This window comes from Coregonus clupeaformis, unplaced genomic scaffold, assembly GCF_020615455.1.
Source record: "Coregonus clupeaformis isolate EN_2021a unplaced genomic scaffold, ASM2061545v1 scaf0035, whole genome shotgun sequence".
NCBI classification, from domain to species: domain Eukaryota; kingdom Metazoa; phylum Chordata; class Actinopteri; order Salmoniformes; family Salmonidae; genus Coregonus; species Coregonus clupeaformis.
Genome location: NW_025533490.1, coordinates 212690 through 240000, shown reverse-complemented (window position 1 = coordinate 240000; position 27311 = coordinate 212690). Strand labels below are relative to the sequence as shown.

Here is a 27311-nt window from a genome sequence, read left to right as displayed (position 1 = left end):
GGTCAAAAGTGGTGCACTATAATTGGAATTGGGATGCATCCTTTGTCTCCTGGTGCACATGTTTCTCATTAGCAGAGCTCAGACCTGTCCTCTGAGCTGTCATAGGGAATGTATGTGTGTGTGTGTGTGATTGGGGACACATCGTTGGCCCTTGGCCCCTGAGGGTGTGTAATGAGCCCATCTTCTCAGAGACACCCTGGCCACACTGTGACAGGCCACATCTCCCTGAAGGCTCTACCTCACCCCCTCACCCCATCTCCCATCATTCCCCTCCTCACCCCCTTCCCCTCTCCTCCCCTCCTCAAAGGGCCCTCTCCTCACCCCCTGCTTCTCCTTCCCCTCTCCTCCCCTCCTCAAAGGGCCCTCTCCTCACCCCCTGCTTCTCCTTCCCCTCTCATCACCTCCCTATCCTCTCCCTCTCCTCCCCTCCCCTCGTCCCCCACTCCCTCACTGTCCTTTCCTGGAATGGCCTTCCACCGGCCAGGACTTGAGCCTGGCCTCCAGCCCTGAGACACTGAGGCCAATACTGGAGACCACAAGGTTTTCATATCAGTAGGCTTAAAAGGGAACCTAGCCCTCATGTTTTTCATCCCTCAAGTTGTGTTTGTTGTTAGTTAGAGAGTTAGAAAGTTGGCTGTCAAATTCACTTTTAATCCATCTATCTGCATGTTATAAGACATGGCATATGAGGGTGCGGTGAGATACCCAATGGGTTGGACCATAATTTTTTCGTCAATCATTTTGAAAAAACGTTTGCTTAAAAACTGGAAATCAAGTGATCCTCCATCGTTGGGACGGTGCATTATTATTTTAATATTGAAAGTGTGTGGGCGATAGAGAAGGGCGGAGGGGCGCAGTTTGAGGTCATGTGGAATAAAGTCTTGCAGGTTTTCTCATGGAATTGTATCTGTTGCTTTAATGTATCTTAAAGATTAAACTGAATACTGTATTATGACACAAGTTGACTTCCTTGTGCTACAAGTTACTATATTCAGTACCAACTGTGTTCTCACGATGGTCTCTTTGTGGTTGTGTTCCTGTGGTCTTGTTCGTTCTGCTGACCATGTTCTCACAGTTATTAGCGGTTTGCGGTCAGTGGAAGATGATGACTCTCCCCATGTGTCTCCTGGCCTGGTCTCCTCCACCTCTCTCCCACACACAGTCTGCCAGTGGTTCTGGACTGAAGCCTCTACCTCTCCCCTGTCTTTATGGTTTGCTGCCAGTGGGTCTAAAGCGAGCAGCCCTCTCCCCTGCCTGTACAGTCTCCCCTCTCCTCACCCCCCTCCCCTCCCTTCCCTTCCCCTCTCCTCAACCCCCTCCCTCCCCTCCCTCCCCTCTCCTAACCCTGCCAGTGTGTCTGCCTGTGCAGCCCCAACCTCTCCCCTGCACATTGTCTGCCAGTGGCTCTGGTCTGGAGCGAGCAGCTTTCTCCGCATCCATCTGGCAGAGCAGCGTAAGTGTTGTTTATGCAGAGATGGAGAAATCTCTCTGCTCCCATTTCCCCAGATGTCCATAAAGCTAAATCATCACTGGAATGACCTCAGTTACAGTCACTATCAGACTAGGGGCTCTATTCAATCCGTATCGCAGAAGTTCAACGTTACAGCATATATGTCGGCTCAATCGGAAATTACCTTTACATTTCTATCGCACAATCTATAACGCTTCAGCGATACAGATTGAATAGAGCCCTAGGTCATAGGCCTGAGTCTTCTGTTGGCACAGTATCGAAGTGCAAGAAAATGGAGCCTGGAATAAACATGGTATGAATCAATCATAGTCAAACTAGATAATTTAACTAGATTTTATAGCTATGATATCACCCTATTATTTGGGAAAGCTGGTTGCATTATGCAGCTCCCAACTCTACATACTGTTACAAGCTTTAACACATAGGCCTAATGGGGTTGTATGAAATGTGGGTAGGTTTATTATCCTATACTCATTGTAAAGGATGCTTTGTGGGTGTCTTAGCTGATACCTGCTGTGTATGTCTGTTGCCCGTATCATGTTATGACTTGATTTGTTGTGTTATTGTGTAGTGTGTTGTTCATCACTGACAGATGAGCGCTCTCTCAGTGTGATCCCTCAGCGAACTCTAAAGATCCTTTTGAGGATGACATGATGAACCTGAACTCACAATGTGTGTGTGTGTGAGAGAGAAGGGTTTGTGAGTGTGTGAGTGTGTAAGTGAGTGTGTGAGTGACAAGGGCCATGTCCGAATACCCATACTTGCGTTCTTAATAGTGGGCTTTTTGGTATGCGAAAATATAACGTTTTATAGTTTATAGTTTTGAAAATGTTGTATGCTTTAAATGCCATGATGTCATACTCATTTAGGCTGCCCACTCTTGAGGAAGATAATCTTCTTTTCACACCCACTTGTGTTTGACAGAGAAAGGGACGCACTCAACAAAAATGAACGAATGGCGAGGAACAGGCGCAATTGCACATTAGATGACGCCTTCTCAGTATAGATATTTGTTGGTTACTGCATATGTTTTTACTAAACATTATGCTGTAAATAATAGTATGTAAATTAGTATGATTACACAGTATGTAGTTGTAGTAAGTAGTAGGCAAGACAGATTTCGGCCACAGTGTGTGTTCAAGACACTGACCTGTTTAATACTAGTATCATTTCTCAACCCTGACTGGTCAGAAAAATATTCGTCGGAGGGCATAAATATTCAGCAGGGTGATGTTACCATGGTCACTGGCTCCATTTATTGACAGTTTTTCTCTCCCTGCATGATTTGACCATCGCTCTCCTCAGACATAATAAATAATGGACAGAAATGAGCAGGTATTTGTGGTTAAAGTGTGTGTGTGTGTGTGTGTGTGTGCCTGTGTGTGCCTGTGTGTGCTTACTTGTGTTTGGGGGCAGGTACACGTGTTGGCCAGTATGAGAGATGGGTCTAGGGATATACTCCTGACATAATAATAATATGTCAGGAGTATACTGTATCCCTAGACCCATCTCTCATACTGGCCAACATGTGTACCTGCCCCCACACGCAAGCAGGCAAACACAGACACACACATTATAGCAGGGCTCAGCCCTGGCACAGCAACTGTGGCATTCCTTTGGACCAGGATGAAAAAGTACCAGGATAGCGGCACGTCAGAACCTCTTTCTCTACTCTCTGCTGTACAGAGCCTTAAGAAAGACTGAGGAGAGCCTAAAGACAGGGGGAGCAGGAGGCTGTGTGGTCTGTTTGAAAGGGAAAAGAGCAACGGGTGACATACTGTATGAATTGTGGCATAAACAATGATGTAATTCATCGCAAACTCAATGAGTGGATATGTCATGACTCACTCATATGTCATGACGCACACTGCTCTTTATGAATGAGCAAAACGGTAATCAAGTGTAATAACTTCTTTACATGAAGGCATGTGATAAGACAGATGTTGTCATGGTGAGATGGAGGATGGAGGTGTCACGACATCCGCCGAGGCTGCCCCCCCTCCTGGTTCGGGCAGGCTTCGGCTTTCGTCGTCACCGGAGTACTAGCTACTGCCGATCCCATTATCATCACTCCACTTGTCATGTCTTGTCAATCACACACACCTGGTGCTCATTCCCCTAATTAGTATGTGTATAAGTGTTCCCTCTGTTCCCCTTGTCTTTGTGAGTGATTGTTTTGTTGTGAGAGCGTGTAGCTCGGTTGAGCTACTATTCACTGTGTTATTTGCCAAGGTGGATGTTTTCCCTTGTACAGTTTCGTTTGACGCTTGGGGCGTTTGATTTATGCAAACAGATTAAACTCTGGACTTCGGTATTTTACCTCCTGCGCCTGACTCCTTCTTACACACCTCGTCACAGGAGGTTTGGTGGGAGGGTTAGTTAGAAGCAGGCGGCGCTGAAGTGGAAGTTTATATGTAAGCATGTGTGTGTGTGTGTGTGTGTGTGTGTGTGTGTGTGTGAGTGAGTGAGTGAGTGGACGTCACTAGGCAGGGCTCGGCTAGGCTAGGCTTGGCCCGGTGGCTTCGCTGTAATGGGGCGGCGCACAATTGGCCCAGCGTCGTCCAGGGTAGGGGAGGGAATGGCCGGCAGGGATGTAGCTCAGTTGGTAGAGCATGGCGTTTGCAACGCCAGGGTTGTGGGCTTGATTCCCACGGGGGGCCAGTATAAAAAATTATGTATGCACTCACTAACTGTAAGTCGCTCTGGATAAGAGCGTCTGCTAAATGACTAAAATGTAAATAAGTCCAATGGATCGTTTTACAACAGCCTGTAAATTGGAGCCATTCGAAAGAGCTGCTCGCCCCCTCAGAGTGTGTGTGTGTGTGTCTTGGTGTATTTGGGTGTGTATTAGCTAGTTTATGTGAACACGTGCATCGCTGCCAGGCTCGGCACAGAGTATACATCAACCGCAGGACAAACAAATCAGAACCCGGAACAATTCTTATAACGACCAAATGAAAATAATGATCCTCAACAATGTTTGAAAACCAGGAAATAGGCTAGGTGGGTCCAAAAAATGCCTCCAATTCCTCCAGCTTTTATTCCACTCATTTGGGCCTGGACACTGGCCCGAAGACACAAACTTGAATGAGAGAAGTCCAGAGTCCTGTTTGTAGAAGCCAAAATTCTCTGACAGTTCAGTACTTGGGGTCCTCTGGCAGGGACAGGGCTTTGGGACCTCTCTCTGACTATGACTCCATGGAAAGGAAGGAGAAAACAAAGGGCTCACCGCCGACTCAGAGCCTGGCTTGTTGTCACCAACCAGGGGAGTGTGTGTGTGTGCTGGTGTGTGTGCATGTTTGTGCACGCAAGTGTGTGTGTATGTTTAATTAGTCCAGCATGCGTCGTAGATCCACTCCACATAGCTGCTTCATGACTGATGGCTTGGAGAACCTGGAAGTGACAAGGAGCAGGGGAGGTCACCAGAGGGAGAGAAAGGGGGATGAAGGAGGAGATAAGGGGAGTGGGAAGAGCGATGACGGGGAGAGCTACGGTGTGTCCCACTCACGCGTTCTGGAAACACCTCTAGTACCTAACGTCACTCCTCCTTGTCCTGATCCAACTTAATCGTGCGCTAGTAACACAAGAATGCACCATTTATGATGATGGCGCCGGAGAAGATGGCTGCCATTTTACAGCCCTCTAACCAATTCTACTATTATGTGTGTTTTTTCGCGTTATTTGTAATTTATTCTGTACATAATGTTTCTGCCATCGTCTCTTAAAGCCAAAAAGAGCTTCTGGATATCAGGACAGCGATTACTCACCTCGTATTGGACTAAGATTTTTTCTTCAACGAGTCGGACGCGAAGGATATCCTACAGACACCCGACAAGGCCCAAATCCCTGTCATTCGCAGGAGAAAGAGACGGAGATATCGTGGACGTAGGTCGGGGTGCCTCGTAAGGATCTGACGGCGACCGAGTAAACTGCCTCTTCCATCAATCCTATTCGCTATCTTCAATCATTGGAAAATAAATTAGATGACCTATGATTACGCTTATCCGATCAACAGGACATTAAAAACTGTAATATCTTATGTTTCACGAGTCGTGGCTGAACGACGACATGGACAACATACAGCTAGCGGGCTATACGCTACATCGGCAGGATAGAACGGCTGACTCCGGTAAGACAAGGGGTGGCGGTCTGTGTATATTTGTAAACAACCACTGGTGCACAAAATCAAATACTAAGGAAGTCTCGAGGTTTTGCTCGCCTGAGGTAGAGTATCTTATGATAAGCTGTAGACCACACTATTTACCAAGAGAGTTTTCATCTATATTTTTCATAGCTGTCTATTTACCACCACAAACCAATGCTGGCATTAAGATTGCACTCAATGAGCTGTATAAGGCCATAACTAAACAGGAAAACGCTCATCCAGAGGCAGCGCTCCTAGTGGCCGGGGACTTTAATGCAGGGAAACTTAAATCCGTTCTACCTAATTTCTACCAGCATGTTAAATGTGCAACCAGAGGAAAACAAACTCTAGACCACCTTTACTCCACACACAGAGACGCATACAAAGCTCTCCCTCGCCCTCTATTTGGCAATTCTGACTATATCCTCCTGATTCCTGCTTATAAGCAAAAACTAAAGCAGGAAGCACCAGTGACTCGTTTAATAAAAAAGTGGTCAGATGACGCAGATGCTAAGTTACAGGACTGTTTTGCTAGCACAGACTGGAACATGTTCTGGGATTCTTCAGATAGCATTGAGGAGTACACCACATCAGTCACTGGCTTCATCAATAAGTGCATCGATGACGTCGTCCCCACAGTGACCGTACGTACATACCCCAACCAGAAGCCATGGATTACAGGCAACATCCGCACTGAGCTAAAGGGTAGAGCTGCCGCTTTTAGGGAGTGGGACTCTAACCCGGATGCTTATAAGAAATCCCGCCATGCCCTCCGACGAACCATCAAACAGGCAAAGAGTCAATACAGGACTAAGATTGAATCGTACTACACCGGCTCTGACGCTTGTTGGATGTGGCAGGGCTTGAAAACTATTACAGACTACAAAGGGAAGCACAGCCGCGAGCTGCCGAGTGACACAAGCCTACCAGACGAGCTAAACCACTTCTATGCTCGCTTCGAGGCAAGCAACACTGAAGCATGCATGAGAGCACCAGCTGTTCCGGATGACTATGTGATCACGCTCTCCGTAGCCGATGTGAGTAAGACTTTTAAGCAGGTCAACATTCACAAGGCCGCAGGTCCAGACGGATTACCAGGACGTGTACTCCGAGCATGTGCTGACCAACTGGCAAGTGTCTTCACTGACATTTTCAACATGTCCCTGACTGAGTCTGTAATACCAACATGTTTCAAGCAGACCACCATAGTGCCTGTGCCCAAGGACATTAATATAACCTGACTAAATGACTTCCGACCCGTAGCACTGACGTCTGTAGCCATTAAGTGCTTTGAAAGGCTGGTCATGGCTCACATCAACACCATTATCCCAGAAACCCTAGACCCACTCCAATTTGCATACCGCCCCAACAGATCCACAGATGATGCAATCTCTATTGCACTCCACACTGCCCTTTCCCACCTGGACAAGAGGAACACCTACGTGAGAATGCTATTCATTGACTACAGCTCAGCGTTCAACACCATAGTGCCCTCAAAGCTCATCACTAAGCTAAGGATCCTGGGACTAAACACCTCCCTCTGCAATTGGATCCTGGACTTCCTGATGGGCCGCCCCCAGGTGGTAAGGGTAGGTAACAACACATCTGCCACTCTGATCATCAACACAGGGGCCTCTCAGGGGTGCGTGCTCAGTCCCCTCCTGTACTCCCTGTTCACCCATGACTGCATGGCCAGGCACAACTCCACACCATCACTCCCACACCGACAACGATGAGACAGCCTATAGGGAGGAGGTCAGAGACCTGGCCGTGTGGTGCCAGGATAACATCCTCTCCCTCAACGCGACCAAGGCAAAGGAGATGATTGTGGACTACAGGAAAAAAAAGAGGACTGAGCACGACCCCATTCTCATCCACAGGGCTGTAGTGGAACAGGTTGAGAGCTTCAAGTTCCTTGGTGTCCACATCACCAACAAACTATCATGGTCCAAACACACCAAGACAGTTGTGAAGAGGGCACGACAAAGCCTATTCCCCCTCAGGAGACTGAAAAGATTTGGCATGGGTCCTCAGATCCTCAAAAAGTTATACAGCTGCACCATCGAGAGCATCCTGACTGGTTGCATCACCACCAGGTATGGCAACTGCTCGGCCCCTGACCGCAAGGCACTACAGAGGGTAGTGTGTACGGCCCAGTACATCACTGGGGCCAAGCTTCCTGCCATCCAGGACCTCTATACCAGGTGGTGTCAGAGGAAGGCCCTCAAAATTGTCAAAGACTCCAGCCACCCTAGTCATAGACTGTTCTCTCTGCTACCGCACGGCAAGCGGTACCGGAGCGCCAAGTCTAGGTCCAAAAGGCTTCTCAACAGCTTCTACCCCCAAGCCATAAGACTCCTGAACAGCTAATCATGGCTACCCGGACTATTTGCACCCCCACCCCATCTTTTTACGCTGCTGCTACTCTGTTAATTATTTATGCATAGTCACTTTAACTCTACCCACAAGTACATATTACCTCAACTACCTCAACTAGCTGGTGCCCCCGCACATTGACATTGCACCAGTACCCCCTGTATATAGCCTCCCTACTGTTATTTTATTTTACTTCTGCTCTTTTTTTCTCAACACTTTTTTGTTGTTGTTGTTTTATTTTACTTTTTTATTAAGAAATAAATGCATTGTTGGTTAAGGGCTGTTTGTAAGCATTTCACGGTAATGTCTACACCTGTTGTATTCGGCAATTTACATTTGATTTGTTTTGATACCCAAATGAACTTGGAGCCACTACATCATCCTACATCATGATCACTTGATTACTAGTACCATTGGCTGTAATGACAGTGTAATACATCTATTATGATGTGTAATGTGCCTACAAAGTGGAATTTTATATCAATCCACAGCTGAGGCTGGAGTCCACCTGTCAGTCACAGCTAACCACAGACTCTCCAAGGACATGGAAGCAGATTTTAGCTTTAATGATATAGACATTTACATTTTAGTTATTTAGCAGAAGCTCTTATCCAGAGCGACTTACAGTTAGTGAGTGCATACATACTGGCCCCCCATGGGAAACGAACCCACAACCCTGGTGTTGCAAGCACCATGCTCTACCAACTGAGCTACACGGGGACCCAATCCACAGGATTTCAGACTCACGCCTTATCAGAACATCAGAGAACAATCTCCGACTATCTCACTGGCAATATTATTGCCAGTGTTGGTTTTAGATCATGGCTGACTGTAAACCTGGTTATCCTACCATATCATCTGTCCACATCCTTCCACATTCTCTAGCTATTCTATAGCGACCGGGCTGCCCAACATGCTCATACAGAGCCAGGGCTGGGAAAGTAGAAGCCTATAGCTCCGTTTGGCTCCACATTTATAATCTCTGGCCTCGATAATCTACCGTGACTGCAGTCTCACACTCTTGTCATGTTTGTGAGATCATTCTACTCCACTGGAGACAGAGACAGCAAGGAAGAGGTCCCAGAGATCTCCTGGGCATTCCGGAGTTCTGAAGCTCCTATCCCAGGTCTCGCTCTCCACTCTCACTGCCCCGCCTGCCGCCAGTTACTGTGGAACCCTGCCATGGAATTCTCCACTCTCTTAAATTAAACCTTTCACCAGCCCCAGCTGGTTCCAAGATAGGATAGTGGGGGTGGGGGTAGGGGGGAGAGAAGAGAAGACAGGAGAGAAGAGAGAGGGAGAGAGAGAAGAGGCTGGAAGTGAGAGAGTGGGGAGAGCAGATCCATCTTTCATTCCCTCCTCTTCATGTTTGGCTCCCTCTGCCTGCTCCTTTTAACACAACAGGCATGATGTGCAGAGCCGTTGTGACCCGATCTCACCAGACTAGACTAGATTATAGAGAGAGAGAGAGAGAGAGAGAGAGAGAGAGAGAGAGAGAGAGAGAGAGAGAGAGAGAGAGAGAGAGAGAGAGAGAGCGAGAGAGAGAGAGAGAGAGAGAGAGCGAGAGAGAGAGAGAGAGAGAGAGAGAGAGAGAGAGAGAGAGAGAGAGAGAGAGAGAGAGAGAGAGAGAGAGAGAGAGAGAGAGAGAGAGAGAGAGAGAGAGAGAGAGGTCTGAGAACTCTTGATTATTGCCTTGCCTAAACTCTATGTGGTAACGTTTTAGAGACACTATTGAAACCAGACCCACTGTTCTCCGTTACATGACCCGTACTGTAGCTACAGAATCAATGACCTGAAAGCACCCATTTGTTTTGCCAGTATGTCTGGCCAGCTACAGTCCAATGTCTATGTAGTATGTGATAGGTACATTGGTCCAATTTGTCATTCGTCACATTTTAATTTACGAAGAAAGTATGCTGTGCCCAATATACTTTTTCTAATCGGCTTCAATAAAAACACCATATCCTACCTCACCAGGTACTGACTGCACAGCTGCAACAACAAGAGATCCATTCTGAATGGAAATTCTCTGTTAATCACACTAACACGTTAAACCTATCTTGACACACCACACGTAGTGCTGTTTCAAACAGAGGGAAAGTATGATGCATTAAACTGGGGAGGCAGGTAGCTTAGTGGTTAAGAGCTTTGTGCCAGTAACCGAAAGGTTGCTGGTTCTAATCCTCGAGCCGACTAGGTGAAAAGTCTGTCGATGTGCCCTTGAGCAAGGCACTTAACCCTAATTGCTCCTGTAAGTCGCTCTGGATAAGAGTGTCTGCTAAATGACTAAAATGTATCAGTCACCTTATAATTTCCTGGCTCTGCAGCTCTCTCTCTTCTGTGCAGGATTGTTTTTCTGTCCCCTCTGTCTTTGACCTTTTCAATGCTTCTCTCTGTCTGGGGTCCACTGCCGGTTTGGTTTCCATTAGCCCCATGGCTCTGCTGTGGCTCGCATGTCTCACTTAGACAGACAGCCATTTTGTCTCACGTTAACTATAATGACCTGTCATTAATCTGCTAATTGAATGTCTAAACATCAAATAACAGCACCTTGGAGGAAAAACAGTGTGTTTCACAGCTAGTCAAGGTCAGGTCGACAGAGTTTCCATGTGTGGTTCGTTACAACAAACAAACTTGGGTCTTGCAGTACACTCGCTTCCAACAAGTTAATGTGTGAGCTAAGACAGGCATGTTTGTTTGAACTGACATACTGTAATAATAGGCCTAAGACAAAGGCCTGCCTGTTAGAGCTGACAGCTTTGGATAAATATGACTAAAACAAAGGGCTTTTGTACTGAGGTCTTATATGTCTCGATGATACAATCTGTGGAGGGTTGCCAATGAGCAAGGGTCCGGACAGAGAATGTTGCTGTGTTCTCTTACCCTTAAAGAGAAAGAGACATGACTTTGAGGGCATTACGGTTACTGTAGAGTAGCTTCCCTTTCAGCTGTTTTATAAAAGTGAGATCCAGTGATGTTGGAGCCAGAGAAAGTTGAGTCCTGTGGTGACTTACTGTCTCTACTGTCTTTGAACCTGGTATGAGAGTCTGTCCACACTCTTTTTCTTCTTCTCTTTCTTATTGCCTTCCGCTCTCAATTCAATTCAATTTAAGGGCTTTATTGGCATGGGAAACGTATGTTAACATTGCCAAAGCAAGTGAAGTACATAGTAAACAAAAGTGAAATAAACAATAAAAATGAACAGTAAACATTACTGGAAAAGGGGCATGATTACAAGCCGAAGAACACCATCCCAACCGTGAAGCACGGGGGTGGCAGCATCATGCTGTGGGGGTGCTTTGCTGCAGGAGGGACTGGTGCACTTCACAAAATAGTTGGCATCATGAGGAAGGAAAATGATGTGGATATATTGAAGCAACATCTCAAGACATCAGTCAGGAAGTTAAAGCTTGGTCGCAAATGGGTCTTCCAAATGGACAATGACCCCAAGCATACTTCCAAAGTTGGGGCAAAATGGCTTAAGGACAACAAAGTCAAGGTATTGGAGTGGCCATCATAAAGCCCTGACCTCAATCCTATAGAAAATTTGCGGGCAGAACTGAAAAAGCATGTGCGAGCAAGGAGGCCTACAAACCTGATTCAGTTACACCAGCTCTGTCAGGAGGAATGGGCCAAAATTCACCCAACTTATTCTGGGAAGCTTGTGGAAGGCTACCCGAAACGTTTGACCCAAGTTAAACAATTTAAAGGCAATGCTACCAAATACTAATTGAGTGTATGTAAACTTCTGACCCACTGGGAATGTTATGAAATAAATAAAAGCTGAAATAAATCATTATCTCTACTATTATTCTGACATTTCACATTCTTAAAATAAATTGGTGATCCTAACTGACCTAAGACAGGGCCTTTTTACTAGGATTAAATGTTAGGAATTGTGAAAAACTGAGTTTAAATGTATTTGGCGGTGTATGTAAACTTCCGACTTCAACTGTATACAGTGTTGTAACAATGTATATATACATCGCTCGCTCTCGCTGTCTCTCTGTCTTTCTCTCTCTCTCTCGCTCTCTCTCTCTCTCTCTATTTCTCTCTCTCGCTCTCTCTCTCTCTCTTTCACACCCACACACATACAATCCCTCTCAGGAAGGGTTGGTGGTGTCTGCCTTTCTTCTCCTGGTCTGTGATCAGAGGGTTCAGAGCAGTGTAGCAGGTGGCGGTCTCACACAGCCAAAGAGAAAGAGAGAGACTGTGTATGTGTCTCTCTCTCTGTCTCTCTCTCTGTCTCTCTCTCTCTCTCTCTCTCTCTCTGTCTGTCTCTCTCTCTCTCTCTCTCTCTCTCTCTCTCTCTCTCTCTCTCTCTCTCTCTCTCTCTCTCTCTCTCTCTCTCTCTCTCTCTCTCTCTCTCTCTCTCTCTCTCTCTCTCTCTCTCTCTCTCTCTCTCTCTCTCACACACACACACACACACACACACACACACACCTCAGACGTGCTCCTCTCCTAAACAGAGAGCTGCCAGTGAGACATTCCAACCCTTTGTGCTGGTCTTTTGTCTCTGAGAGTTATGAAAAACCAACAGCTTTTAGATTGACTGGCTGTCCAACCCCAGGCCAAGGGAGTGTACTGTACCATTCAGACTAACGAACGACCCTCTAACGAATGACCCAGACTTGCCTCTTCCTCAGCCATGTGCTGCCTCCTCCTCATCACCTCCTCATTTCTAAGAATGTCTGTTGGTTGAGCAATGGAATGAAAAGAAGGTTTGAAGGAGGTGGATTAGTACGAGGCTGTTTAGCTTAGCGTCTGTCTCTCATCTTCCTCCTCCTCCTCTTTCTCTTCTCTCCTCATCACCTCCACATGTCAGCTGTCGGTTGAGCAGTGGGAGGTGGAGCAGGAATAGGAGGAGGTCTGGAGGACCTAGCTTAGTGTTGTGGGGATGACGTTGCCCACAATTGTTTTGACTAGAGGATGAAACCCTGTCCTGTTGTATCGCTCTCTCCCCTTGCATTCCTCCTCTCCTCTCTTCCCTCTCTCCACCGCTGTCTGCGGACAGCTGGGCCATCTCCGGAATCATCTCCCTCCTCTCTTCCCTCTCTCCTCCCTCGTTTCTCAGAAGCCTCGCATTTGGCTATTCTTCTCACCCCCTTGTCACAGCCTACAACATCTCAAACCAAGACCAAACCAAGGTCTCTTCTGGTCTAGTCTGGGACTTTTATAGAAGTCATTTCTATTTAGTCAAAAAAATTATAATAAAAAAAATAATTTTAGCCTAGGATAGATTAAGATTATATGATTTGATATAACTCTCCAACCTCTATGCTACCGTATGCCACACAGCCCTGCAGGGATGTCCAGTACTTAGATTGTAGGCCTGTATCAGGTTGTAGTCCACTCCAGGGGTGCATGCTTACACTGGACTACATGTTGGTTCTGTCCACTTCATCAACCCAGCACACTACAACCCCTGTAAAACCTAGAGGCCCAGCGGCCCAGCTACTGCTAATAGACTATAAGAATCCTACTAACACTCCCAGTGACTTACTTAGTCCCCTACAGAGCCCCTCTGGGCTGGAGGAGGTTACGGAGCAAGTTGTGTTTACTGAGTAGTTATCTCGGCACCCAAAACTCACGTGTGCGCTGGTCAGCTAGCTCCTCAATTTAACATTTTATTTGTTAACTCTGTCACGAGAGACTAACTGAGCTGAATCATTTACCTATTGTCTACAGCTAGACTGCACTGCCTTCTTCCCAGGGCCAGAGACTGGGGCGGCCTGCTAATGCCAACTATATCCAGGTCATGACTCTTGGTTACTGTTAAAGTATTTAATGTTGTTTTGGTCATGTTTTATCGCCCTATTAAAACGTAAATTAAGTTCACTACAGTAGGAGTGTCCATTAACTGAATGATCTGCTACTTATGTCAGGGGTGGCTGGCTCCGTGTGTCTTTGTTAGTTATCGTGTAATGTGGAGGATGAGGTTTTTTGGGGGATTGTTTTTATCTTACTGTCTGTAATTGAATGAATTACAATGTGAGGGTTTAGCCACAGGTCAACGGCTGATTTAGGATTGTGAAATATGTAAAGGTGGCAAAAAGACAGCTTTTCTCGCTGCCTGAGTTTCCCACCGTTCCCCCTTCTTCTCCCCCTTCTTCTCACCTTCCCCCTCCTTTCCCCCTTTCTCCCCCGCCTCCCCCTCCCGCTGTTCTTGTCAGCAATAAGAAACCCAAGCTAGAATATGACTTAATTTATGTATGATTACCATGTGGGAAGAATACATTTTTCTCCCCATAGAGACTGTTGCAGCTTGCCTAAACCCTGTTGCCCGCGGCAGCCACTGGAGATGAGCTGTTCCTCTCTCAGCCTCTAACTCCCTCTAGTGGTCAAAATCTGACATTACCACCACCAGCACTCCTTCAGACCTACAATATACAACCAAGTCAAACCTCTATTTTCTATCCACTTCTATGTGGATCTAAAATGATGTTGTCCACTAACCCTGCCTCCTACTCTCTCTCCCTGTCCTCTCTGAGGTTATGGAAACCTTGGTGCTGGTGGTGTCGGTGGCGGTGGTTTTGGTGGTGGAGGATATGGAGCTGGTCCTGGAGCAGGCAGTCTAGGAGCAGGAGCCCTTGGAGGAGGATACGCTAAGCCTGGAGGTACAGTAGCACAGTGTCACTTAAGGTTCTTGGACCACCAGTAGTACTGACCCTGTGTCTTAGTGCTGTTCAAGCTAATATTATGCTAAATTACCACTTAGGCTACCCATAACTCCTGGCCACATTAGAGTGCTTCACAATATGACACAATGAGACACTGAGAGTGTTAAAGGGTTGGATTAATAACCACACCTCCCTGCTCATGGCTTCTCCCCCCCCTTTTCTCAGCTGGTTATGGAGGAGGCTCGCCGTATGGAGGAGGTGGTGCTGGGGGCTTCTTCCCTGGAGGTGGGCTGGGACAGAAGGCAGGACCCAAGCCAGGCTATGGAGCTGGAGGTGGACTACAACCAGGTACTGTACAGACAGAAGAGATTCTCAAAGCCATGTTTCTCTACTGTCCTTCTGTGGACCAGCATTGGTCTACGTGATAGTATTGCAATTTACATTTACATTTTAGTCATTTAGCAGACACTCTTATCCAGAGCATTAATGCATTCATCTTACGATAGCTAGGTGAGATGTTTCGCAATATACATTTTGCAATATGTCAGAGCTATAAATCTTTGTTTCTTTCAGGCTATGGTGCAGGAGGACTGCCCGGGGGTGGACTACAGCCAGGTACAGTACACACTACACAAGACAGGAGAGATCCTTAGGGCTTGTTTCTCAACTCCCATGCTGTGTGAAATTCATGCAGCGGTCCATGTGATAGATACTATAGCTTACAAGTCCTCACGTTTCCAAGTGGTAGTTTTAACCAAAGCTGTACTCCAAAGAGGAGAACCATGGCTTGCCAGTCCCTGGTGCCAACATGTTTGAGAAACACAGGCCTGAGACTAGAGGGTTGTGTGGGTGGAGTCTGTATCAAAAAACACTTTACTGCCATTCAATAATGTTGCTATGGATTTCTCTGTGTTGTGGAAAGCTATAAAACAACCAAATACACATAAATCACATCAAACTATAAACCAACCTCCATTTTGTTTCTGTGTTTCTCTACAGGCTATGGCGGTGGTGGATTACAGCCAGGTCTAGGTGAGTGGCATGGGCGCCATGTTGGCATCCAAGGTCCCGTGACCTATTGAAATCCTACAGTCGCAGCAGCCATTTTAGAACTAGTGAGCTACTTTCTTAAAAAGCACTCTCTAACTGTAAAGCGTTCAATAACTTATATAGGTTTGTGTGCTCACATGCTGTGAGACAAAATGTCACATCAATTGCATCCAAACTTTTGACATGATTTATAGGTTGGCGTAGTCTAGATAGATCAAGCAACAATATTGCCTACATTGTTTTAGAGTATGTGTTTACATGTTCAATGAAGGGTATCATGGTCTAGCATTATGGCAAAGAGCCTGCGCTTAAATATTGGTTGGCAGTCGACAAGGCCCTCAGTCACAGGCCGATACAGCTCTTGTGCAATGCTCCTCAACCCTATATTGACTCTTTTCATGGCATTCCAACAAAACAATCCAAACCCCTTTCAGATAGAACAGAACAGCAGCATTCCTCTCCATTCTTTCTGTTGCCAGTCTTCCCTTGTTTCTCTGAATCCCCTCGTTCGTTCACCACATACTAAAGGCACTGCGTAATGTCTGTTCATTGGAGAGAAGGATTGGTGGATTTTAAGATAGAAAGAGAAGGTTAAACAAATAGATGAAAACGTTTGACCCGACTGCCAAGCCCCCAAGAGCCAGAGCTCATTTCCTGCGTAGGGGATAACCAAAGAGCCAACGAAATTAAGCATTTGATGAGGCAAGACGAATGCCATGCATTATTGTGGACTGTGTCCCAAATAGCACCCTATTCCCTCCATAGTGCATTACCTTTGACCAGAGTCCTATGGGCCCTGGTCAGAAGTAGTGCACTTTATACGGAATGTGGGGGTTCCATAGAGCCTCTGCCTCTCAGAACAACTCTGGATAAAGATTAGCATTGTCCACATTTTTTATCACTGTTGATGATGATGATGATGATGATGATGATGATGATGATGACAAACTCAGGGGGACCTGGAGGCGCAGGAACAGGAGCTGCAGTGCCCGCAGGAGGTAAGACACACACACACAAAGCTCAAATCATGCCATCCAGTCCTACCCTTTTGTCTTGACAATATTCAATGTTTTATCATTATCCTCTAGATGTGTAATGTAGCTACGCTGATTCACAATGTTGACTGGGGACTCACTAGTATATGAGTAGTTGTAACTACAGTATGTAATGTCTCTCCCATGTGTCTCTTTCAGCACCTGTTATTCCTCAGACTGGCCTACCTGGAGGTGGGCTTGGACCTGGCGCCAGAAAAGGAAAGGCTCCAAAAGGAGGAGTGCCAGGTGAGCGTTTGTTTCTATGACTATGCATGTGTACAAAATCTGATGAATGCCATTGGATGCAGTATAAAATAATTGATTTCATTGGTCTTTGCAGGTGTGGGGGTTCCTGGACTTTACCAAGGTGGCCAGGTGCCAGGACAAGGTGTGCCTCTTCTCTTTCTCTGAAAGTCAAACCCACATGAATCACATGCTGTGATTTCCATTCACTTGCTAATTCTCTGATCCCCTCTTCATGTCTGCAGGGTTTGGTGGTCGTGGAGTGTTGCCCGGTGTGGCCACTGGGAACGGACTCAATCCCAAATCATGTAAGTCAATCATGCTTTTAATAAAACATGTTTGATGACATGACATTTGATTGGGATACCTGTAACATACATACATCTACAGATCACATTGTTTTCATGTCTTGTCTGTCTGTCTGTCTGTCTGTCTGTCTGTCTGTCTGTCTGTCTGTCTGTCTGTCTGTCTGTCTGTCTGTCTGTCTGTCTGTCTGTCTGTCTGCCTGTCTGTCTGTCTGTCTGTCTGTCTGTCTGCCTGTTGATATGATTTGTCCTCTACAGTGCCAGGTGGAGGACAGCAGGGACCAGGAGGCTCAGGTCGTGTTGGTTACGGAGGACCAATGCAGCCAGGAGTATTCCATGGATACCCACTCAAAACACCCAAAACACAAGGTATGTCAACGGACAATTTAATGACTACTAATGATTTATTTTCTATTATCAATTCACAGGTACAATGTTGATAATGAAGCAACATTTTCCAGTCTTGCATTGACATCATGGAATCTATAGAAATGGACACATAGCTAGTGTTAAAACAAGTGTATTGTCGTTTGGCGTGTGTAGGTAAACTGGAGGTGGCAATCCTCCATTAGTTACTTAAAAACAATTATGACTTCATTATCTTATTGTCCCTGAACGTCATTCATCCCAGTGTTTAATGGATGTTAAATGTCAAATGTTTGTGGTCTGTATAAATTAAGTTGACAGAATGTTGACCGTGCGTTACAGTTCCTTTCCCTCCAGTGCACAGAATGTCTTATCCCCATCACCCCCATTATGGCCATGAGCACAGCCCCATACACGGCCACGGTCCTTGAACGGCCACGTGCACGAGCGGTTCTAAGGGTACCCCCCCTTCTAGGCCTCAGGTTATGTATGGTGGGTTTATCATTGTGAATTGGCTGCTGAGAATCGAATCGTTCTCTTTTTGAGGCCCAGATCCTGACTTTGGGACAAGGGTGTTTTCTTTCATCTTCAAAACTGAGTTGTTGCCCTTTTCACCATGTGTTGTTGCAGTCACATCATCACGTTCTAGGAAGACCTCAAAATCAGAATGATACTTCTACCACCTTCCCCTCTAAGACGCTTCGAGAATCTGAAAAGTGCAATACCTCCGAACTTTAACCCACTAAAATTGTGACTGCTTCTGTCATTTATTCTTTGTAAGTTAGCTGCTTCACACCCATTCCCTGTAAGGGACCACCACTTCAATCAATGTCAGTTAATATTATGTGTGTTAAGACAACATGGTCTTAGTTAGTTATTTACTGTATGTGGTCCCTCACAAGGAATAGTGTCATGCAGCCAAAAGCATACAGTAGGTTAGAGATCTCCTTTGGGCTCCTCTCAGATCTGTAGTCACTCAGGGGCAATAGTAAGATCTGAGTGGACTGACAATGCCTCCTTGTCTTTTCCGTAGTTTAGTTTTCTGAATGTGTCTCGATGTTTGTAGCAGGCTAGGTCATACTGCTGAATCAAATCAACACCTGTTTGATGAGAAACAAATGTAGCTGTGTTTACACATGTTAAAAACCCAAACTGCTTCAGCTATGACCTACTGGGCTCAAACCTTAACAATGATGTAGAACTACTAACCCTCTACAGTAGATGTATTAATGTTTACTGCTGAACAGAATAGAGTATAATTGTGTGGTTTTATGTCTTGGGTGGATCTGGAATGAAATTGAATAAATCGGTAATAAATCAATAATTTAAAACGAAGGTCCATTCAAAAACAATGAAGTAGTAATTCATTTTCTGACAGCGTGCTAGTGGATGTTCAAAACCTTTACTCTATACAAGACTGATACCGTTTGTTTGTCGCCATGGTTTCCACAGGTGGCTATGGAGCGAAAGCTGGAGGAGCTGGAGGCAAACTTCCATTTGGTACAGAAAGTTTTTAATATGTAAATGTTTTAAGTAGTGTGTCTCCATGTATGTGTAATTGTACATGTGTGTGTAGTACAAGCAGTACGGTACAGTGGATGGTTCTCTCCACTTGTTTCAGGATACGGGGGCTTTGGTGGTGGTGGTGGAGCAGGCCTTCCTGGGGGAAAAGGAGGTCCTGGATCCAAGCCTGGATATCCCATTGGAACTGGTAGGGTTTTGGAGAACACTTACATAAATATATGTGAAAATATATTTTAAGAGCTCTCTATTACTTAAATGAATTATAATTGAGACCTGTAACGCTAATGTCTATGTTCCCCCACTCTCTGCAGGTGTGGGGACAGGAGGTCTTAACCCGGCCCAGGCTCAGGCTAAAGCTGCTAAATATGGTAATGTTCGCTATCACAGGCCTACTGAAACTGGGCTTTTTGACACAGTGTTTACTTCAACTATTAACTCTTGAAGTGTTTGCCATCAGGTGCTGGTGCAGGTGCTGGTGCTGGTTTGGGTGGTGTGCCCGGTGCAGGTGGAGCCTACCCTGGAGCGGGAGGAGCTTACCCTGGAGCGGCAGGAGCTTACCCTGGAGGTGAGGGGAGAAAGAGAGTGTGTGATAAAGAGACCTCTGACCTTCTACTGTACTTGACAGTGTACAGTACCACCAAACAAAACTACTAGATAGTTAACATTACTACTACTAGATATTCAGAGGATACAAGTGAAACATATAGCTTTTTCACTCTTTTTGTGATCTATACTGAGAGTGAGAGTATATCGAAAGATTTTCAGAGTAAGGCCTAGGGTCAGGCAGAAATTTAATTTAATTTATTTTACATTTTTTACGTTTCAGGATATAATCCTGCTGCAGCCAAAGCTGCTAAATATGGTAAGAAACATCACTCAGAACAGCAACATCAGAGTTTTAACTAGTAAGACATTACTTTGAATTTGAGTCGTTTTCTTGTGACCCTCCACCCTAGGAGTCCCAGGAGGTGCAGGTGGCGTCCCAGGTCTTGGATCAGTAGCAGGAGGAGCAGGAGGAGTACCTGGAGGGGTACCCGGAGGAGCTGGAGGTACATATGAAAGTAACTGTACAACATCAAAATCTGATAGGCCTCTTACAGTGAGTTTAGTTGGTTCAGAATTCTGCATATTTTTTTTGTGATTGGGGTTTCTAATGTATAAACTTTTGCATTTCAGGATATAACCCTGCTGCGGCCAAAGCTGCTAAATATGGTATGAAAGATCTCTCAAAACAGCAACATCAGAGGTGGTACATAGTTTTTATATTTCTGTTCACCTTTAAAGGGGCAAACAGAAGTTGCTACATCCATTTTTAGACTTTTCAATTAATGATATATTGATTCTTGAAGAATAGAACTTATAGATGTCTCCTTAGCTTAGTTGAACTGTCGTACCATCAGAATCCAAAATATAAACTTGTTTTACTCCTTTGTTTGTAGACCTTGTAATTGTAAACAAATGCATAGCCTCAAAACAGTGTTAAAACTATTATGTTGATATCATGGATGGTCAGTCTGTAGCGCTGTCTATAAATTTGAGCGTGCATACATTTCTCCATCCCCATCCCTCAGCTTTTTACCAAAAAAGTGGTGGGGTTGGTGCTTTGTTATTGTTTGAACTGCAGATCATCCCTTTAACTAACTGTTCTTGTCTTGTCTTGCCACACAGGAGTTCCAGGAGGTGCAGGAGCAGGCCTAGGAGCTGGAGGACTTGGAGGAGTACCAGGAGGAGAAGGGGGTGTACCTGGGGCTGGAGGTGAGCCTAAAAGTATACTACATAGTGAACACTAATCTCATCTCAGTGGTGCTGCTCTTTACCGTGTGTCAGATATGATATTGTAAGCTAGATGGTTATATTTGGCAAAAATCTATAATCATCTTTAGACTATAAAAATCACGAGGGATACATTTTTTGCATTTCAGGATATAATCCCGCTGCGGCCAAAGCAGCTAAATATGGTAAATAATCACACAAAACAACAACATCAGAATTGGTACATTGATTGAATTCATGCTGAAATGTAGTTCCACTGTTAACTCATTTAGTTCCACTGTTAACTAACTGAAGTTAGTTAGACATGCCTCTGAAATCCAATGGTTTTCTTGTGTCCCTCTACACAGGACTCCCAGGAGGAGGTGCAGGCAGGCTCCCAGGTGCTGGATCAGGAGGAGCAGGAGGAGTACCAGGAGCTGGGGCTGGAGGTACAGTAAGGAGCACCATTGGGGTGCAGGATGTAATGTAGTTTGACTGTACTGTATGTGTACTGTAATGGCTTGGCGGAATTTCCTTTTGAATGTATTAACGTTTTACATTTCAGGATATAATCCAGCTGCGGCCAAAGCCGCTAAATATGGTAAGAAACATCACTCGCAACAGCAACATCAGAGTTGCTACATTAGTTGTAACTCATGCTGAAATGTCTGTCCACTTTTAACTAACCCTTGTTTTCATGTCACCCTCCACCACAGGAGTTCCAGGAAGAGCAGGGTTAGGAGGAACTGGAGGTAGACTATAGTAACCAAACACCTATAGCTTCAACTAATACATTCAGGTCCAAAATTATTGGCACTCTTGATAAAGATGAGCAAAAAAGACTGTATGAAATAAATAATGCAATTACTGAGCTATATTCTCAAAACAATGGGGAAATTATATTATTTTATATTAATACAATTGCTCAGAGAAAGATATTTTGTTTAAAAGTAATTAAAAAAGTATTGGTACCTCTGTTTTCAATACTCCAGCACCCTCCCCTTATGAGGATAATGACATTGAGCCTTTTTCGAAAATATTTTATGAGATTGCACATTGGGAGGGATCTAAGACCATTCCTCCATACAGAATCTTTCCAGATCCTTGATATCCTTCATCTGCATTTATGGACTGCCCTCTTCAATTCAAACGACTGGGTTCAAGTAATGGGGTTCAAGTCCGGAGAATGAGATGGCCATTGCAAAATGTTGATTCTGTGGTCAATTAACAATTTTTTTGTGGATGTCTGCTTGGGATTATTGTCTTGCTGGAAGATCCACTTACGGCCAAGCGTCAGCCTCCTGGCAGAGGTAATCAGGTTTTTGGCTAAAATGTCCTGGTACATGATAAAGTTCATGATGCCGTTGACCGTAACAAGAGCCACAGGACCAGTATAACATAAAAAATGCGATGAGGTACTTTTCTGCATTTGTACTTTTCTGCATATGCTTCCGTTTTTCAATGCCAAACCTACCAGTGATGTGCATGGCCAAAGAGCTCTATTTTCATGTCATATGACTATAGCACCGCCTGGAGTTTGATAAACAGCATTGGCACTTAGTTTGGAACCGGTGCTATAGTCAGATGACATGAAAAAAGAGCTCTTTGGCCATGCACATCAGTGGAGGGTTTAGCATTGAAAACAGAAGCATATGCAGAAACATACCTCATACCTACTGTCACGATCGTCATACATAGAGGAGGACCAAGGCGCAGCGTTGCAGGCAAACATACTCTTTAATTAGAGACACGATCAAAAACAACAAACGATACGTGACAGTTCACGGTCTAACCTAAACAGACTTGAAACAAGATCCCACAAACACAAATGGGAAACAGACAGTTTAAATATCGCTCCCAATCAGAGACAACCAACGACAGCTGACACTCGTTGCCTCTGATTGGGAGCCACTCAGGCCAACATAGAAATACACATACTAGATACACAAATGAAATGCACACCCTGGCTCAACATACAAGTGTCCCCAGAGCCAGGGCGTGACACCTACAGTAAAATATGGTGGTGGATCGTTGGCTATCTTTGTCTAGACAATAACCCCAAGCACTAATCAAAATCCACAAGGAAATTGATAATTGACCACAAAATCAGCATTTTGCAATGACCATCTCAGTCTCTGGATTCGAACCCCATTGAAGACCTGTGGTTTAAATTGAAGAGCACAGTCTATAAGCGCAGACAAAGGACATTAAGGATCTGGAATGATTCCATATGGAGGAATGTTCTAAGATCCCTCCCAACATGTTTTCAATCTCATAAAACTCTGTGTCGTTATAAAACTCTGTGCTAGAGTATTGAAAACAGGGGTGCCAGTAATTTTGACCCCTCTTTTTATTGTCAATTGTATTAATATAAAATAATGTAATCCCCCAAAAATTTTGGAGCATACATTATAGCTGAGTATTTGTAATATATATTTAATATACTTTTTTGCTCATCTTTATCAAGGGTGCCAATAATTATGTACCCCACTGTACATTATGCCAGCCACTGGGCTCTGCATGAAGCTGTTATGTAGATGATGTGCCTTGCTCAAGCATACCCCAATCTGAGAGTTGGTAACCAGTGCAATCCTTGTATATACGTTATAATACTGTATTGTCTTAACTCCTATCAAGTGCACTAACCTGGATTGGCACTGCAGCTTTAAACTCAATGCAGCAGATATCTTTAACACCATCACCATTTTCATAATCTCTGAACAGGCTATGGAGCGGGTGCCAGGCCTCCCTATTACGGTGAGGATAACTAACCAAAACATCCCAAAGCTGCCCAGGCCACAGCCTTTACAATGCTGTTAAGACACCATCGCTCACTGAAAGGCTTCATTCATTGGCTTAGCCAGCTCCAACTCACACTGGTCTTTTTTAATAATATAATTTATCATATAATATACTGTATGGATGTTTCCCTCCCTGTAGGTGTTCCAGGGGGTGCTGGATTTGGGGGAGCAGGGGCTTTTTCAGGGCCTGGAGGTAGCTTATCTAATTATTGCACTATAGTATCTCACGCTTGTAGCAATTTCATGAATTAATTCATAGCATAAACGACTGCTTGAGGAGACTCTGAAATTCATGGTAAGACAAATGTTCATGTTCAAGTTCATTTGAATCATAAAGATATACAGTCATTTCTACCCTCCAGCCACTCTGTGCTGTCTGCTGCTATTTTATGGGGCTAGAAATGCAGTTGTATTTTGCTATTCAAGTCAGGAGGGATGCTGTAAATTAATTTAATTATTTTGTATTTTAGGATACAATCCTGCCGCCGCTGCCAAAGCTGCTAAATATGGTAAGAAAACCACTTTAAACAACTTTAGGCTCATTCAGTGTTGGTACATTGCTTAATGTATGCTGATATATTTCTTGTGACCCTCCACCATGGGAGTACCAGGAGGTGCAGGAGCAGGCCTAGGAGCTGGAGGACTTGGAGGAGGGGTACCAGGGGCTGGGGCTGGAGGTATCTCATCATGGTCTAAGGCTTATAACAATTTCATGAATGAACAGTATAAACCAGTGCTTGGATTATCTAAGGTGGTATTTATATCTCATGCTCTTATTACATTTCAGGATATGAGGCTGGAAATGCAGTTTTGTTATATTATCCAAGTCAGGAGAGATGTTTTGAATTAATGTCATTGTTTTGTTTTTCAGGATACAATCCTGCTGCCGCTGCCAAAGCTGCTAAATATGGTAAGAAAATCACTTGATATCAGGCCAGTCTCATTCAGTGTTGATACAATCGTTGAATTTGAAATCCAATGGTTTTCTTTTTTCCTCGACCATAGGGGTCCCAGGAGGTGCAGGGGCAGGCCTAGGAGCTGGCGGTCTTGGAGGAACAGGGGGGATACCAGCAGGAGGAGCTGGGGCTGGAGGTAAGTCATGATGCTTGACTTCTCCAATGCTTTCACACTGTTTTGTATGCTACTGCATTATGCGGCTTGGAAAGTGTGACTTTGAAAATCACGTTTTTTATCTATTCATTTATTTCATTGTAGGATATAATCCAGCCGCTGCCAAAGCAGCTAAATATGGTAAGAAGAAAAGTGACAAGTCTACTGTATCTTTTCAATTGTTAAGTTAGCCATGACTTAACAGCAAAATCCTAATGTTTTCTACCACAGGAGTCCCTGGAGGTGCAGGAGCAGGCCTAGGAGCTGGAGGAGCAGGAGGAGTACCAGGAGGAGGAGTAGCGGGTGTACCTGGGGCTGGAGGATATAATCCCGCTGCAGCCAAAGCTGCTAAATATGGTAAGATCACTCAAAACAACAACATCAGAGATGGTACATTGGTGGAATTCATGCTGACATTTCTGGTTTTGAAATTATATAATTCCCATGTGAACACACAGGAGTTCCAGGAGGTCTAGGAACAGGCCTAGGAGCAGGAGGACTTGGAGGAGCAGGAGGAGTACCTGGAGGAGGAGCAGGGGGTGTACCTGGGGCTGGAGGATATAATCCTGCTGCAGCCAAAGCAGCTAAATATGGTAAGAAAAATGTAAATCGGTTGAATTCATGGTGACATTTCTGTACATTTGTAATTACCATGTGTCAACTCATGGATTGCCCTCTCCTGTGTTATAGGTCAGGGGGCTGCTGGTGGGCCAGGGGGTGGATATGGTGGCGTGCCTGCTGGAGGATATCCCAGGCCTGGGGGTACGTACACCAAAGGGGTTGCCCATGTGGGATGGAAGGGTCTGGTGGAGGGGTGGAAGTAAGGGCAGTGTTCACACATACACTATGTATTTGTTCTTATGTACAGCACATCTATATGTAGTTTGCAAACTTTGCATAGGGGTAGAGTTGGTTTTAAATAGGTTTAAGCAGTGGAGTTAAATAGTGGGGTTGAGCAGAGGGTTTGGTTTTAAGGTCAAGTGGGGTACATTGCCTTATAGTGCTAATAGGTTGATGATGTTCCGTGTTTTGATTGACAGGCTATGGGGGATATGGAGGGGCAGCAAGAGGGGCAGGAGGTACGTTTCCAATGATGCCAACTTGATATAATATCATGAACTGATAGCATAAACCAGTGTTAGCAATACTACTGTATTATGAGGCTTGGGGTGCAGGAGTAATGTTTTTAATTTATTCACTTTTTCCATTTCAGGATATAATCCTGCAGCGGCCAAAGCTGCTAAATATGGTAAGAAGAAGAAGAGTAACATGTCTACTGTCCCTTAAGCAGTTCTGAATGGAGACATTATTTCTAAATAATAACATTATTCTTGTGGAGTCCCAGGACCTGGAGGAGCAGGCCTAGGACCTGGAGGAGCAGGCCTAGGACCTGGAGGAGCAGGCCTGGGACCTGGAGGAGCAGGCCTAGGACCTGGAGGAGCAGGCCTAGGAGGAGCAGGCCTAGGAGGAGCAGGCGGAGTACCAGGGACTGGGGCTGGACCAGGATATGGAGGTTTGCGCCAGAAGTTGAAATCTAATGTCATCTGGAAGAGTTAATACTGTTTGCTATGATTGGGGAGCTTTGGTCTGTCTTATCAAACCATTTAAGAGGTAATTTATAAACTTTGCTATTTGTTTTGTATTGCAGGCTATGGAGGATATGGAGGGGTACCAGCAGGAGGGGCTGCTGCTGCGGCCAAAGCTGCTAAATATGGTACATTATCCTCTCCATGATTTAGACAAATGTACTGCCTAACCTTTGTATTAATATACTGTACTGGGCCTCCCGAGTGGCGCAGCGCTCTAAGTCACTGCATTGAAGTGCTTGAGGCGTGGGTTCCCAGCCTGCCGTGACCGGCAGCGCACAATTGGCCCAGTGTCGTCCGGGTTAGGGGAGGGTTTGGCCGGCCGGAATGTCCTTGTCCCATTGCACTCTAGTGACACCTTGTGGTGGGCCGGGCGCCTGCAATCTGACTTCGGTCGTCAGGTGTATGGTGTTTCCTCCGACACATTGGTGCGGCTGGCTTCCGGGTTAAGCGAGCAAGTGTGTCAAGAAGCAGTGCGGCTTGACAGGGTTGTGTTTCGGAGGACGCATGGCTCTCGACCTTCACCTCTCCCGAGTCCGTACGGGAATTGCAGCGATGGGACAAGACTGTAACTACCAATTGGATATCATGAAAAAGGGGTAAAAATATACAGTATCAGTCAAAAGTTTGGACACACCTACTCATTCCAGGGTTTTGCTTTATTTTCTGCATTGTAGAATAATAGTGAAGACATTAAAACTATTAAATAACACATATGGAATGATGTAGTAACCAAAAAAAGTGTTAAACAAATCAAAATATATTTTATATTTGAGATTCTTCAAAGTAGCCACCCTTTGCCTTAATGACAGCTTTGCACACTCTTGGCATTCTCTCAACCAGCTTCATGAGGTAGTCACCTGGAATACATTTCAATTAACAGGTGTGCCTTGTTAAAAGTTAATTTGTGGAATTTCTTTCCTTCTTAA

The 27311-nt window shown here is 45.0% G+C and overlaps 1 protein-coding gene across 1 annotated transcript in view; it reads left to right on the top strand.

The window, feature by feature from the left end:
• The window catches only part of LOC121557597 (elastin), an 89899-nt gene that overhangs the window by 38874 nt on the left and 23714 nt on the right, over positions 1-27311 (top strand). Inside the window, exons 6-40 of the mRNA XM_041871159.1 lie at positions 14483-14608; positions 14837-14959; positions 15185-15226; positions 15611-15643; positions 16615-16659; positions 16855-16941; positions 17036-17083; positions 17184-17246; positions 17502-17612; positions 19062-19109; positions 19231-19320; positions 19445-19501; positions 19591-19698; positions 19960-19995; positions 20090-20182; positions 20310-20345; positions 20802-20888; positions 21056-21091; positions 21254-21334; positions 21451-21486; positions 21602-21637; positions 23610-23642; positions 23826-23879; positions 24157-24195; positions 24292-24363; positions 24558-24596; positions 24692-24778; positions 24902-24937; positions 25028-25153; positions 25255-25389; positions 25487-25558; positions 25837-25875; positions 26010-26045; positions 26142-26309; positions 26445-26510. Coding sequence (XP_041727093.1) covers positions 14483-14608; positions 14837-14959; positions 15185-15226; positions 15611-15643; positions 16615-16659; positions 16855-16941; positions 17036-17083; positions 17184-17246; positions 17502-17612; positions 19062-19109; positions 19231-19320; positions 19445-19501; positions 19591-19698; positions 19960-19995; positions 20090-20182; positions 20310-20345; positions 20802-20888; positions 21056-21091; positions 21254-21334; positions 21451-21486; positions 21602-21637; positions 23610-23642; positions 23826-23879; positions 24157-24195; positions 24292-24363; positions 24558-24596; positions 24692-24778; positions 24902-24937; positions 25028-25153; positions 25255-25389; positions 25487-25558; positions 25837-25875; positions 26010-26045; positions 26142-26309; positions 26445-26510 — 2424 coding nt within the window. The remainder of the gene's footprint in view (positions 1-14482; positions 14609-14836; positions 14960-15184; positions 15227-15610; positions 15644-16614; positions 16660-16854; positions 16942-17035; positions 17084-17183; positions 17247-17501; positions 17613-19061; positions 19110-19230; positions 19321-19444; positions 19502-19590; positions 19699-19959; positions 19996-20089; positions 20183-20309; positions 20346-20801; positions 20889-21055; positions 21092-21253; positions 21335-21450; positions 21487-21601; positions 21638-23609; positions 23643-23825; positions 23880-24156; positions 24196-24291; positions 24364-24557; positions 24597-24691; positions 24779-24901; positions 24938-25027; positions 25154-25254; positions 25390-25486; positions 25559-25836; positions 25876-26009; positions 26046-26141; positions 26310-26444; positions 26511-27311) is intronic.